Source organism: Dreissena polymorpha, chromosome 4 (assembly GCF_020536995.1).
Source record: "Dreissena polymorpha isolate Duluth1 chromosome 4, UMN_Dpol_1.0, whole genome shotgun sequence".
In the NCBI taxonomy this organism is placed as follows: Eukaryota; Metazoa; Mollusca; class Bivalvia; order Myida; family Dreissenidae; genus Dreissena; species Dreissena polymorpha.
In genome coordinates, this window is record NC_068358.1 from 15,942,106 (window position 1) to 15,957,408 (window position 15,303).

General features: G+C 34.0%; 2 protein-coding genes across 5 annotated transcripts in view; one reads left to right on the top strand and one right to left on the bottom strand.

Annotated features, from left to right (window-relative positions):
• LOC127877733 (uncharacterized) overlaps nucleotides 1-13,718 on the bottom strand; it is a 33,864-nt gene extending 20,146 nt beyond the window's left edge. Inside the window, exons 1-2 of one of the 3 annotated variants that reach the window (XM_052423913.1) lie at nucleotides 13,501-13,718; nucleotides 10,165-10,883 (exon numbers count right to left, since the gene is read on the bottom strand). In XM_052423913.1, coding sequence (XP_052279873.1) covers nucleotides 10,165-10,859 — 695 coding nt within the window. In that variant the 5' untranslated portion in view covers nucleotides 10,860-10,883; nucleotides 13,501-13,718. Of the gene's footprint in view, nucleotides 1-10,164; nucleotides 10,884-11,064; nucleotides 11,153-13,496 lie in introns of those variants that run through there. The other 2 variants (XM_052423914.1, XM_052423915.1) reach the window with 2 other exon arrangements.
• On the top strand, nucleotides 989-9,297 carry LOC127877732 (uncharacterized). 2 transcript variants are annotated; one of them, XR_008048594.1, is made up of 6 exons: nucleotides 989-1,284; nucleotides 1,664-1,742; nucleotides 1,996-2,100; nucleotides 2,368-2,498; nucleotides 3,104-7,187; nucleotides 8,006-9,297. XR_008048594.1 is itself a non-coding variant. In XM_052423912.1 (5 exons), exon 5 carries the CDS (start codon nucleotides 3,211-3,213, stop codon nucleotides 6,685-6,687), a length of 3,477 nt encoding a protein of 1,158 aa, XP_052279872.1. In that variant the 5' UTR covers nucleotides 989-1,284; nucleotides 1,664-1,742; nucleotides 1,996-2,100; nucleotides 2,368-2,498; nucleotides 3,104-3,210; the 3' UTR covers nucleotides 6,688-9,297. The 2 variants fall into 2 exon arrangements, 1 of the variants encoding a protein (XP_052279872.1); XM_052423912.1 differs by having other exon boundaries at nucleotides 3,104-9,297.
• Nucleotides 13,719-15,303: the final 1,585 nt, after the last annotated feature.

A 15,303-nucleotide genomic window follows, 5' to 3' on the forward strand; every position in this document is an offset into this window, starting at 1 on the left:
ATGGGTCTTAATGCATTTAAAGTATCGTCTTAGATTAGCCTTTTAGCCACACAGGCTCATCTGGAACAACACTTTCCGTTGTAGTGAATCTTTCGTGTAAATGATGTATCATATAAACGAAAATCCTTTAAAGTGGAAAGTGTCGTCTATGATAAGCCTGTGCGAATTGCAGATGCTAATCTGGGACGACACTTTACGCACTAGCTTTATAGCCAGTTTTCCAAGAGCGAGGCTTGTTAGGGGTAAATCCAGGACAGAACTGAAAAAAAACGGAACATGGCGAAATTTGTTAACCAGAAAAACAAGGCAAGGCAGCTAGTGAACAAACTAGTTAACAAACAAACCAAAAGGTCGCCGTGGCATTGTTGATATGGTGTCCGCCTAGAGACCAGGAGGTCACGGGTTCGATCCCCACTGTGGGAGCGTTCTTTAGATCTCTATCAAAGACACCAAGTACTGGTTCTAATTCCAGAAAACGGAATCGAGAGCGCTTCAAATAAGCCTTAGGCTTTCGATGCAATCGAGCTTAAATCAATAGGTTATACTTAAATCAACAAACCAATATATAAACCAACCAATCCATGGACCAACAAGTCACAAAACAGGACAATTAACAAACAAGTCAACCAAAAAGGAAACGAGGAAACCGATCATAAAACAAGTCAACCTACTAACCGGCAGGTAAAAAAAACAACAACAACGAGTCAACCAACCAAATGGTAATTCAACCAACCGACTGACAGGTTATCAAACCATCCAACAAGGCAACCAACCGACCAATAATTGAACCAACTTACAAACCGGCCAGGCAACACTCGGGAAGACAACCGACAAATACGCAAGTCAACCATTCAACTAACCGTAAAGTCAACCAATCAACCAACAAGTTAACCAATGACGGGCAAGTCATACAATCAACTGAACAGCAAGTCAACTATCTAACCGGGAAGCAAGCCGAATGACAAGTCGGCAAGTATCAATAATAGGCTAGGTATATTAGGAATTTGGGGTCAAACAAATTCCTTCACAATAGTTTTTATCAACAAACGATTTATCAATAACATATCAAACTCCAAAAAAAAGTCCTAAAAAAATCACCGTGCAGTCTCCGAGATATCACTGTTTAAAGTGAAGTCAATTCTAAGAATTAGCGATGGTGCCGTTACTACACCATACAACCGTATTTTACCGGAACCGGTGTAGATGTAAACAATGTGCTCTGAGCAGCGTTCATTATTTGGATCACTTTCTTGGCTATTTTCAGCTATAAGTAGCATTTTCTAGGTAAGTAATGTGTTTCAGAATCAAAAATATATAATACAAATAACGCTAGTCTTATGTAAATTCAATTTTAATATTTGTACCCGTTGCTTAAAAATGAAAATGAAAATCGTTGCAGACGATGGAAACTCGTGTTCGCTTTACATTATATATTTTTTCAATTTTCGGCTTTATATGATATTTGTTTAGATTTCTACATCGTAAATTATGAAAACATCAATAATGTATGCACATATGATTGATATTTAAATTATTAAATAGACAAACAACAATATATCGCACGATTCATTTTTTAAACTACGGAAGCGTGAAAGTGCCATCCAAATTAAAAAACTGAAAATTTAAATAAAGAACTAATGTTTTGTTTTTAATTCTTTTTCAGGGGGAGATGTTTGTTTATCAAAATCACGTCTGCTATTATGAGCTTGCTAGTTTTTCAGCTTCATATAGATAAAATAAAGGTATTTTAACTATATATTTATATATCTTTAAACCATTTAGACATAGCTCTACACGTAAGAAACTTTATATGAATAAAAATAAAATATACATGATGAACTGGATAAGGTCTAGTTTCTGTTGTTGTTTTTTAAATTATTATATACAGATGTAATAATGTAACTGTAACATTAATACTTTTACTTATAATACAATAATGTCTGGATAAAGAATCAAACAACACTAATACAAATATGCTTGTCCCTTCTTTTTCAGAATCATGTCTGCTGTTATCTTCAATTATTTACCTGTGTGTGATGTCATGAGACAACTGTGCTTTCCCTGCATATGAGGAAACAACTGTATATAACAAAAAATGAGGTAACCAAATTTTGTGTTGTTCTTTTATAAATTAACAATATATATGGTTTTAGAAGATGAACTAGTAATATGTGAGATCATTTACAAAAACATCAGTAAATGGCTAAGTCTATCTTTATATTAGGATTATAGCTGTATATATTTCCATAGCCCTGCTGGCTGCATTTATAAACTTTTTTTGAGGGGAAAAAAGTACTTGATAATATATTGTAATATACTATTTGTGTAAAATGCATGTAGCTTTAAACATATTTTTAATATTTACAGCCTGGAAGAAACCAGTATAGACATAACTAAAAAGGTTTGTTTCATCTGTGGAGAGCAAGATGACCGTCAAGTTTCAAAACTTGGAGAAAAGGGATGTCAAGGACTTTCATAAGCTGCAAAAATCTATAAAGGTATTCTAACTAATAAATTAGTATTCATTTAAAATCATGACGAATAATAACATAACCTTATAGAACAAATGGTTTATTGTTATGCAAGGCCTGCCAAAATAGAATTATTCAATAATCATCCAATGTGATGAAAACCGAGATATGTTATTAATAATATATTATCAACACGCAGAACAACATGAAACTCAAAGACATGGGCATACAATGTATATAACATATCGTATAATAATTTGACATGCAATTAATTGAAGTTATATCTTTCATAATAAGAGTACTTATAACGTCGTGAAACACTTTTATATAAATAATCACTCAGAAACTTCTGTCGAGTAGTACACGCTTCGTGCATATATTTTGCCTTAGCAATTACACTCGTTCTGTCATATTCCGACATCATTGTATAAAACAGATTTAAAGTTATATAATGGTTTCCAACAATGTCCATTAAATATATAATAATATTTAATATAATAACACATTGCTATCAAGGTTAATGTATTTATCAAATTAAATAGTCCACTGTAATAATGAAACACTTTATATATTTAAATACATGCAATAAAATACTTGAAACACACAATTAACAAAAGTTTAACTTTTTTCAGACCAGATTATCGTGTTTGTTCCGGGACAATATGTGCATATCGACTGCAGTAAGACATATTGCCACCCAAACCAAACCAGTAGTAGAGGGAAATCCACATCAAACTTCATGTCAAGTCCCAAAACCAGGCAATCAACAACTGGAAATTCGTTTGACTTTGGAACAAAATGCTTATTTTGTGGTTCTGATGCTAAATTTAGAAATGGAAAAAGAGGCATTGACGTTCATCCTGTTATGACTCCAGAATTTGAGTTGACTATTAGGGAGTCATGTAAATCTAGGTGTGATGAATGGGGTGCTACTGTTCTTGGGCGACTTGAGTCCACAAATGACCTTCCTGCTGTAGAAGCACGTTACCACCAAGCTTGTTCTGCTAATTTCAGATCAGGTTATAATGTACCAAAATTGTATATGAATGAGAATGTCACGCCTAAAAAGGGTCGGCCAATTAATACTTCTTCTGATCAAGCATTTCTTCAGTTAATGAATTATTTTGAAGAGCATGAATCTGATCAAATGACAGTGAATGACCTTTGTGAGAAATTGAACAAATTGTGTGGTGAATCTTCTTATAGTAACGTATATATGAAGAAGAAAATTCTAGAACATTTTGATAATAATGTTGTTATAACTGAACTTAATGGAAAACAAAATGTTGTTACATTTAAAACTACTGCACATTCTATATTGCATTTATTTTACAAAAGAAGTAATGCAAATGATAAGGAATGTGAAAAGAGAGCTATTATTAAAACTGCAGGTAAACTTATTTTGAATGAAATAAAAAACATGACAGAGATAACAAAAGAACAGTATCCATCTTCAGCAGATATAATGTCTATTGATTCAAATTATGAATATTTACCTGAAGGTCTTCTGTGCTTTTGGCAGCAGCTCATTGACAGTACAAATAAAAATAGAAAAATTTCATCCATAGGTCAAGCTATAATTCAGGCAGCAATACCAAGAAAAGTCATTGCACCACTACAAATTGGGTTAGGTGTTCAAATGCACCATCACTTCGGTTCCAAGGTTCTGATAGAAACCCTCAACAGCCTAGGATTTTGCTCTTCCTACCATGAAGTCCAACGTTTTGAACAAAGTGCAGCTGTTTCACAAGGAATACAAATAGAAAGTTCAAACGAACAGTTTGTTCAATTTATTGGCGATAATGTAGACCACAACACTGGTACTATTGATGGACTTAACACTTTCCATGGCATGGGAATCATTGCTGCAATTACACCTGGTAAGGAACAAAGGCATATTATTCCACGCATACATACGACAGGTGAAGATATTATTGCTGTTGGAAAAATTGATATTAAATTTTACAAACAATCAACAAACAAAATGGAATCGATGTTTTTTCAAAAGTTGTCAAGTATTGACGATGTTGAAGATCAGCTTGAAGAATTGAACTTCTTGATTAAACTTGCTCGACCTTTAAAACCTGAACTTCCAGGTTGGTCAGGAACGATGCAGTTAGTACAAACAGGAAACTTTCCTGGAAAATCAAGAGTAGTATTCATGCCAATGTTAGACCTAAATCCTAGTGATATGTCTTGTATCTTCTCAACCCTGTACTTCATAGCATGCCAGTCAAGAAAGATGAACACAACACCAGTGGTAACCTTTGACCAACCACTATACTGGAAGGCATTACATATTGTCATCAACGAACCTGAAGGAAGTGATGTAAAGGATGTCATTGTAAGACTTGGTGGATTTCACACAGAAATGAGTTTTCTAGGCTGTATCGGTAAATTAATGGAAAATACTGGACTGATAGAACTTCTGTCAACTGTGTATGCTCCAAATGCAGTAGGTCACATGTTAAATGGTAAAGCGATTAGCAGAGCGATCAGAGGACATATACTTGTAAATGATTCCTTAGAAACATTGCTAGTTGAGCAATCATTTGCTGATACACAACCTAATATTGATGCAAACAATAACATTTTTGTTGAAGACTTAATAGATAAAATTCTCACGAAAGAAACCAAACCAGAGACACTGCATGAAAACCTGATGATAGCCAACATGATGGATCAATATGACAAAACTAAAATAGAGGTAGCCAAATCCAGAACTGCAAAATTATGGCTACAATACATGGAAATGGTTCACATCCTTCAACAATTCATAGCAGCTGAGCGCTTAGGAAATTGGAAAGGACACCTGAATGCTTTGCTTCGGATGCTTCCATACTTTGCCTCCGCTGGACACAACCTCTATCTCAAATCCGGTTACATATATCTACAACAAATGTTGAATTTGGAAGAAACGAACCCAGACATTTACCATCACTTTTGTAAAGGCAATCATGTTATACGAAGAAGCGAGCGTTATTGGGCGGGTCTTTCAACAGACCTAGTAATAGAACAAGTTCTAATGAGAAGTGTTAAGTCAGTAGGGGGGATGACACGTGGCAGAGGAATGTCTGAGGTACAACGAGCACAATGGCTTCTCTCTATGCCTGCCTGTTCAGAAATGAACAGTGCAATGCAGGACTTTTCCAGTCAAACCTATGCAACAAGTCCCCAACACAAAGAGTGCTCTAAATCTAGAATTCAGCATGACAATAAAGACAGGGCCACCTTCAAGGATTTTCTACAAGAGCATAATCCCTTCCTTGAAGAACAATGCTTAAGAAACATTGAAACTGGTGCCCTTGCTGAGAATAATGTTAATGTGGATGATGCTAAAAGTATAGGACAGAAAATAATTAAAGAAATGGAAGAAAAAAATGTATTGACATATTGCTTTAAGCGCACCAATCAGGTCGTGACTCTTGGTTCTAAGAACAATTTGAGGGTTGGCGGTGATGAAATTTCTGTTGATCCACAGCTCCTGTTCCAAAGACTGATCACTGCAGCAGATTATACTATCGAAGACACAGAAACACTTTTAAGCTATGAGTTATGCGCCAATCCATCCTCAATATTTGATTCGTCTGGTCTCCTTCGGGAAGCACAGAAGCCATTACTTGCAAATGAAATTTGGGATTTGGGAGCTTGTGGAGTAGATGAAATTCCAGAAGATGTTGAATTTGTACTTGATGGTGGCTCACTTCTACATCGTATACCTTGGGCGTATGGTGCATCTTTTGGCGAAATATGTACTCAATATACAAATTTGGTGGAACAAAAATATGGAAAAGCACATATCGTTTTTGACGGATACATTAATGGACCTTCAATAAAAGATGCTACACATCAGCGTCGATCAAAGGGAGCTACGGGCATTAGAATTTTATTTAATGAAAGTACACCGTTCAAAACCAAAAAAGAAAAGTTTCTCCTTAATCCAAACAACAAACAATGCTTTATTGAATTATTAGGTACACATCTAACTGATAAAGGTTGTCATGTACTTAATGCCAGCAATGATGCCGACCTTCTGATCGCTAAAACTGCTGTAGATATTTCAACTGATGATAATGTAGTCGTTGTTGGAGAGGACACTGACCTGCTTGTGTTGCTTTGTCATCATGCTCATTTGAACAGAAAAAGAATATACCTAAAGTCGGACACAAAGACTAGTGTTAAAAGAAAGAAGATATGGGATCAGTCTTCGAATTAGCCTATAAGCCCGAAGCCCGAGTCGATTCTTGGGCCGGTCGGTCGATCCTAAATGCTAATAAAATAGCCCGATCGGTCGATTAAATATTTGAGCGTCATATCAATAACCTGATTTATACGCGTTTTTAAGAAGCACGTTTAAATTTGCTATTTAAATGCCTAAAATGACGTTTTAAATCATGCGGCCGCCATTTTTCTAAACTGTCGTGTAAGCATCCGGGTATGTTGCTATTTAAAGTAATGATGCAATTGACGCCCAACCAAGATGAGGTTATTCAAACTGAACATGTGTAGATCACGTTCCGGGATGTTCGCGCATCGGGCACTTCGTAATGTTTTAAAATAATGACCAATCTAGAAGCGTATTTAATTTGAGAAGCGTTTTCCGAAAATGTATTTATAATTCATGAAAAATGGACAAGTAATTTTTTCAATAAAAATTAAAGAGTCTGTAAGGGATATTGTACGCATTGGGTTAAAACAAATTGATACTTATTACAGGTAGGTTTCCATGTGTTTTAATCAATTATTTTTGCGCATTAGAATAAGTTTTTTTAATGTATTATTAATAATTGTAGTACTTTCGTTTATTCTGTAATCTCGTTCTGCTACGTGACCTATTTTGCTACTTATAATCTGTTTACAAATATACAATACTTTTCACGGTTGACACATGCTTATCAAAACATCGGGAGTAAATTAAAGAAGCAGACATTGTCACTTGTAGATTGGGCAATTAACACACCCAGTGGCCTTTTGTTCTGAAGTCACATGCCGACAATTCAGAAATTCACCGGCGATTGTCCTAGTAATAATACGATAATAATCTGTTATTTTAATAGGCTGATGTATTTTTGAAGTTTTTCGGATATTTTTTAAACATGATAATAATTCGCTTTAAAATAAAACAAAACACCGGTCAAACTGATTAATGGAATCATTGAATGAGAACATGTGTAATAATAAAGTTACAATAAACAGCATAATTATCTGGTGCATTTTGTATAAAATGCATTTCAAAAGGAAACATTATACCCTTTATTACTGTAATCACATGCATCTGTTTTTACTAATGGAAGTAGATTTTCTGATTGTTAATAACTATTTTGGTGTTCCTGGCCAAAAAAGTCATAAGATTTAAATTGACCTCCTCGGGCTATTGAACATGTCTTCGGGCTATTCAAAATTCCATCGTATTAGCCCGAAGGGCTATTTGGCTAAAATATTTAGCGTGAAGACTGTATGGGATATTACTGAAACACAAAAAGTGCTGGGGTATGATATTTGTTACATTTTACCATTTATACATGCATTTACAGGTTATGACACCACATCGAGGATATATGGTATTGGAAAGGGTGTTCTGAAAAAAGCTTTGAATGACTCGAACTTCAAAAACCAAGCAAAAGTTTTTATGAACACTTCTTCACATTCTACAATTGAGGAAGCAGGAGAACACGCATTCAAATGTGTTTACAACGGAAATCAGATTGAGGATTTGGACGCTCTTCGATTTAGAAAATTTGTGCAAAAGGTTAACACAAGTAACAATGTGGTACAAGTTGAAACTCTTCCTCCAACTAAGGCGGCAGCAAGGTTTCATAGCTTTAGAACATATTTACAAGTCCAAACCTGGGTCGGTAGTGAACTAAATCCATTAGAGTGGGGCTGGAGAAAAGAGAATGACTTGTTGACACCTGTAAAGTGTAATATGTTAGCAGCGCCTGAGCGGTTATTAAATGTCATACGATGTAACTGTAAAACCGGTTGTGATACCAAAAGATGTAGCTGTCGGAAACATGGTTTAAAAATGCACGGGTTGTTGTGGTGAATGCAAAGGAACAAGTTGTAGTAACGTACAGTCAATTATTGAAGAGCTGGATATCTAGAATTAAAAAAATCAGATATCTTTAAATGTAAATGCAATTGGTAAAGTGTATAACATAAACCATCAAATGTTTTGTAACTTTACATAAGCAAAGCATAATTGCTCAGCTAGTAGTGTTAATTGTTACGTATCATCCTTTTTTAAATTCAAATCAATAATGAGATGAGATTGTATATTTCAAACACACTTTCGGTGTTAAATGTTTTAATATATATCATATTATATTATATATAATATAATATTATACCTAAACTGTAATGTAGCTTGAATATTGCCTTTAACAAAGAATTATTGTTAAGTTGTTAATGCTAGTTGTTATGTTTTAATTATTTAATAAGCATATTGAAAATGCAGAAATATCTTGATAATAAAAAAACTTCATCCAATTAACGCAAATTTCGATTTTTTAGTCAATTTGTCAAATGTTGAATGAAATATTTTCTTGTTAATATTAAGCTAAATCAACTGTCATAAATTTAGAGTTCTCTTTTATGCAAAGTCTTAGAATGAAATATGATTGATTAGTATAATTGCTAACGTTGAAACGATAAGGGTTCATGCTTTATCACATGTTATTTCATCAAATTACTTACAAAATGACTAAAAAATGTAATTTCTGAAAAAAATATCACTTATTCAAGATAGATAATTTGAAAAATGTTACATATATATCATATTCCACCATAAAATGATAAATTAACATTGAAATAAATGGAAAATGTATGATTATTCTTTCGTAGTAGATGAATTCCAAAAATGTGTGATGAAAATTAAGAAAAGGGCATGTTTCCCCCAAAAAACACATTTCCCATCAAAATACAGCTTAGGACTTTTTTTCTAAGCTTCTCCTTTCATTTTAGAATAGAAAACTGTAGATACCAATTGTGAAGGAATTAGTTTGAGGTTAAGTGGTTTTTTGGGCTAATATACCTAGCCTATAAACACACTTACCAATTATCAAAAATCGCAATTAAAACGGCAGCAAACCATGACACTAGTAAGCAGATGTTCTTAGTACAGCAAATAAAAATATGAACCAATGAAAACAAAAATAAAGGTTCAAGACTTCGTAAGAATCGATAGGAAGGGACTTTAAAAAACATTTGTTATACTATTTGTAAAATAACTTTTTGATCTAAGTACTTAATAATGCTTATTTGTGTAAATTCTATCAGTGAAGTTATGAATAGGACTCAACATTCAAATATATGCTCTACTCCTGACCAGAAATTTAGTTCTTTTGCTGTTATTAGTAACCCAATGTGTAGCGGATACAAAGACATGTACGTCAATTTTGATCGGATTGTATCGAGTTAAGAAATCAATGTAAAAGGGCGCTTATCACATCTTAAATAAAAACTAACGCTTTCAGCGGTTGTCTTTCTTGACTTCAGTGTTTTTTACATTCTTCTGTCAAAAATGAAACAATGTGCTTATCTACCTGTATACTACTTTACTGATTCTGAATATACAATTATGTTCTTTTACGTATGTTCGAACAGAGCAAGATTTCCAGAACTGTTTTTTAATGAAAATTGTCAGTATATGAAAATAGTATGATTCAACAAAACATACATTGATGTGACTTACATGGACAGTTCAAGCTCGTTGGCCATGTTCGTGGCATCCTGCGCCGCTCCAGCCGTTCGCCACACCATCTCCCGAAGGCTCAAACCCTGCAGGTACCGGGGGTCTGACCACGTCCGCGGGCTGAGCTTACTCGTTGCACCGGCGTCCAACCGCGGCGTCACTTCCTCAACAGATGTTTCTCGGACCGCCAAAGCCATCGCTTCCCGGACTTCTTGCGCTTCTCTTTGCGCTTCAAGCTCTTCTCTAACCGTTCTCTCACGCTCTTGACGCTCGAGCTCAGCGGCGCGTTTTTCCGCCTCGACTCTCTCGCGTTCCTTCCGTTCCTCTTCATCGCGCGCCTTTTTCTCCTCTCGAAGTCTTTCGAGCTCCTGCTCAGTGTCACTCAGATCATCCCCCACGTCATTGTCTTCGTAAATCCCCAGATCATCCTCTTCCGCATTCCTTTCTCGCTTACCTACCCCTTCACCGCGACCAGAATCATCAATAACTCTCACCTCAGTGATAAACGTGTCACCCTTTTGCTTGAACTCGCGTTCAATAAACCGGTCCAATTCATTCTCGTCGTCCTCTTGCGCCTTTTCAGTATCATCGTCTTTTTCATTTTGTTCACCAGTCTCTTCTATAGCGTTGTGTTCAGAGGATTGATTAGTCTCGTTTTCGTTAGCTTTCAAACCATTTTGCTGGACTTCTTCCATTGTTTCAACGAGGCTCTTGTCTTTCTGAAATTAGTAACACACGTTTATTCTGCAATAAAGAACGTCATACAATATATAAATAAGTTGACACATGTTTTGTTTGGCTTTGATTAAAGTGCAAATGCTTTATACTTATATAAGATTTTAATTAATAAATTAGCATCCATGAAAACACCAATTGTATTTATATTATTCAAGTGTAAACCTTGCAATAAATTATCGATGGATTCTATTTAACAAACGTGCGAAACCGTGTCTACCAGTTGAAGTGAGCAATACATTAAGAAAAGCTTTTGATTTTGTAAATAATGAATTAAATTGTGTTTGAAGAAGTTTGGTTCACGCAATCTTAGCCTAGAAGGTGTTTGCTTTGCGCTTTTACTGACGCTCTTATGTCTGCCCAATTGGCTTTGAATGCATAAAACTGGCTTGATTAAACAATTCTCCATCAATGGCACCGTTTAAGAAACACATGTTGCCTAGTGCAATAGGACATGCAGACTGATATGCATGATTTGAAATAGAAAATTATATTAGTGAAATATTTTATGTTCATCAGTATGTGTATTTATAACGTATTTAGCGGTTTAATCATTATAATGAAACATCATTTCATCGTTTAAGAAATAAAATATGTATTGCATATTTGTAAATTTTTAAATGAAAATTATTATATTTATAAAGATATACATACTTTCAGCCACACTTTTAACACAACACGTTAATAGTTCTTATGCTTAAACAAACGTAAATTGATCAGAATAAGATTTCATATAAGCCTTGCTCTGGAAAAACCGGGCTTAATGCATATACGTAAAGTGCGTAAAGTCCACACAGGCTAAATAGGAACCGCACGTAACGCTTTTATGGTATTTTTCGGTTGAGGAAGTATAAGCGACAATCCAGTGTAGGCGGAAAAGGAAAACGGATATAATAATGCACTCAACGAATAAATAACTCTCCAATAAAAAATAACGTGAAAATCGCATGCGCGGAAAAAAACGGCTATTTGCGTGTGTATCCTATCGAAATATTATGACGAAGCATTGCATATCAAATTCCCAGTTCCTTCTTTTTTGTCACTATTCTACAAAAGTTGTTAATTGATATTGCAACTTTAAAATTATTAATTTAACTTGGTGTCAATGAAGGAATAACTTTTTTTCGGCCAGTTGATAATCACTTTAAAAGAAACTTCATGGCATGACTTTGTCATATGCCTAATTTTGACGAAATCCCTTACCGATCATCCCGATAATCTGAAATTTAAAGTGTTGCGTAAGAAGTGTTTTTTAATAATTGTGTTTTTTAAACTGGCAATCGACTAATGGGTTCAAAAAGGTTCCTCAAAGTCTGGTTTGAAGCCAGATGTATTCTTAAAATTGTTATGTACAGTAGAAGTACATTTAGATTTGATGTTACATGTATTCACATTTTAATAGTTTACATTTGTTTTATTTGGACGTTAAAAAGTACATTAGAAACTTAAAACAATACAAATATCGACATACTCTTAGATCGTCGAATGAATTCTACATGAAACGTTTACTAGACTATTTCTTTTGGTGAAACACGTGTGAATAGAATCCTTTAAAATAATATAATATTAACTTTTATTTTATTTTCAGCATTGAAAGTAAGTAATAAACAACTCTCTGTTACAAATACAAAGTTTTTTTTAATTTGTTATTTTTATTGGGTAATAATAAAAAAAGTCATCTATGTGTATATGAGTTATACTTTTGTACATTGACATTTTGGAAACGAATGAGTGAAACACATGTAATAATTTCGTGTTTATTATAGCGAAGTTAACCTGTATGAACAAAGAAAACAATGCACAATTGTAAACATATAAATATTGTGTGTTGAACGTTTATTTTAACATGTATTTACATGTTGTATAGTATTGTTTTAATTAAGTTTAATAAATTTACTCTGTTTATAATGTCAATTTTAACCCATTTATGCCTAGCGTCTAGAAAAAAGGCCTTGGCAAACAGCGTAGACCCAGATGAGACGCCGCATGATGCGGCGTCTCATCAGGGTCTGCGCTGTTTGCTTAAAGTAATTTCTATAAGAAATATTCTAACTATAGAAATAAATGTACTAGACATCCCTCAGTTTGGAAATAAATTGATCCAATTTAGAAGGATGGGAGAGTCCACTAGGCATAAATGGGTTTACTTTGTTAATCTCTGACGAGGTGTAAAATATTGTTCTATGAATACATAGTATGCGTATGCTTTTTTAAAACCATTTTAAACTTTTTTTCTGATTATTTGTTCAGCTCTTAATGTATTTTGAGGAAATACATTCATATATATTATCCGGTGATATAAAATATCAGTGTGTAGCTACTGTATAGTGTTAAATAACGTAATTAGGGTTGCTATTCAATTCACGAAGCTTATTATAATTAGCAATTTTTATATTTACCGTAAGTAGTCGAATACCGGTGTAAATTATCGGAAATACTATAAAGTGTAGACTACTGATTTACATGATATGTAACATAATATACCGCATGTATTATTAAAATCCGAGGTTTTAGAGAATTATTAGCCACATTTTTCAAACAGTCTTCTCAGGAATAGTGTTTAGTTGGTCTAATACTATATGAAAGAACTACAGTACCTACTTGCTATAGTTCACCGGGTGTTATCCATATTTCCAGCTCACTTCGCTCATTTACAATTTAAAGCACGATACAATTTGACACTATGCTTCGAAAAATACAATATTTAGCGTTAAACGTAGATTATTGATCGATTAATTCATAATACAATTAACACTACAGCGCTCTTTTGTTTTTACCCACTGAAGGTCGAACTGTAGTATGCACGAGTAGTCTGTTTAATACAGTAAGGGTTTTATAGATTCTTAAGCTGAATAGATTCGGAGCGTATATATTTAGTTTGTTTGCTTCTACAATCAACTCAAAGAGACCATGAATTGATTTGTGTGTACTTATGTCAGAATTTGAGATATATAGTTTAAGTCCAACCAAACAGTTCGTATTCACCAGATATGAGCATTATTTAATAGCTATTGTGCGGCTATTCATCACTTTATTTGTGAAATGTCCTTCGGATTTGGATTGATTCGAATTGATTTGTAGAGATAAGGTTGGAATAAATGAATTCTCATTAGAATACACTGCCCGATAGTTAATGGCACCTTTTAAAACTTAATTTAATAGACACAATAACGAATTTAATAATATAACACTCACGGATTTACGCTTTACATAATGGAATAAAAATGCCTCGGGGACTTTTGAAAACGTTTAAATATTTTATCGTATAAGAAGTCGTAGTAGTAGTAGTAGTAGTAGTAGTAGTAGTAGTAGTAGTAGTAGTAGTAGTAGTAGTAGTAGTAGTAGTAGTAGTAGTAGTAGTAGTAGTAGTAGTAGTAGTAGTAGTAGTAGTAGTAGTAGTAGTAGTAGTAGTAGTAGTAGTAGTAGTAGTAGTAGTAGAAGTAGTAGAAGTAGTAGTAGTAGTAGTAGTAGTTGTAGTTGTAGTAGTAGTAGAAGTAGTAGTAGTAGTAGTAGTAGTAGTAGTAGAAGTAGTAGTAGTAGTAGTTGTTGTAGCAGTAGTAGTAGTAGTAGTAGTAGTAGTAGTAATAGAAGTAGTAGTAGTAGTAGTAGTAGTAGTAGTAGTAGAAGTAGTAGTAGTAGTAGTAGTAGTAGAAGTAGTAGTAGTAGTAGTAGTAGTAGTAGTAGTAGTAGTAGTAGTAGTAGTAGTAGTAGTAGTAGTAGTAGTAGTAGTAGTAGTAGTAGTAGTAGTAGTAGTAGTAGTAGTAGTAGTAGTAGTAGTAGTAGTAGTAGTAGTAGTAGTAGTAGTAGTAGTAGTAGTAGTAGTAGTAGTGGTAGTAGTAGTAGTAGTAGTAGTAGTAGTAGTAGTAGTAGTAGTAGTAGTAGTAGTAGTAGTAGTAGTAGAAGTAGTAGTAGTAGTAGTAGTAGTACTAGTAGTAGTAGTAGTAGTAGTAGTAGTAGTAGTAGTAGTAGTAGTAGTAGTAGTAGTAGTAGTAGTAGTAGTAGTAGTAGTAGTAGTAGTAGTAGTAGTAGTAGTAGTAGTAGTAGTAGTGGTAGTAGTAGTAGTAGTAGTAATAGTAGTAGAAGTAGTAGTAGTAGTAGTAGAAGTAGTGGTAGTTATTGTTGTAGTTGTAGTATTTGTAGTAGTTGTATTATTATTAGTAGTAGTAGTTGTTGTACCTATTAAGTTGAACAACTACATCGATTCATTTCTTTATCAATTGACAATGCCAATCTAGCGTAGGTCGCCGTGGTGAAGCGGATATGGTGTCCGTGTAGCGACCGGGAGGTTATATTGCTAAATAAACATCTTGTCAAAGAGATAGGTAGCCAGTGTTTGCTGTGACATCTCTATAATTAGATAATTAAACGTTAGGCTTTTATTGGCTATGGTATACTGGCGGAAAA

Bases quoted from the DNA above. Each gene is read 5' to 3' on its own strand.
- LOC127877732 (XM_052423912.1), top strand. From the start codon at position 3,211: ATGTCAAGTCCCAAAACCAGGCAATCAACAACTGGAAATTCGTTTGAC.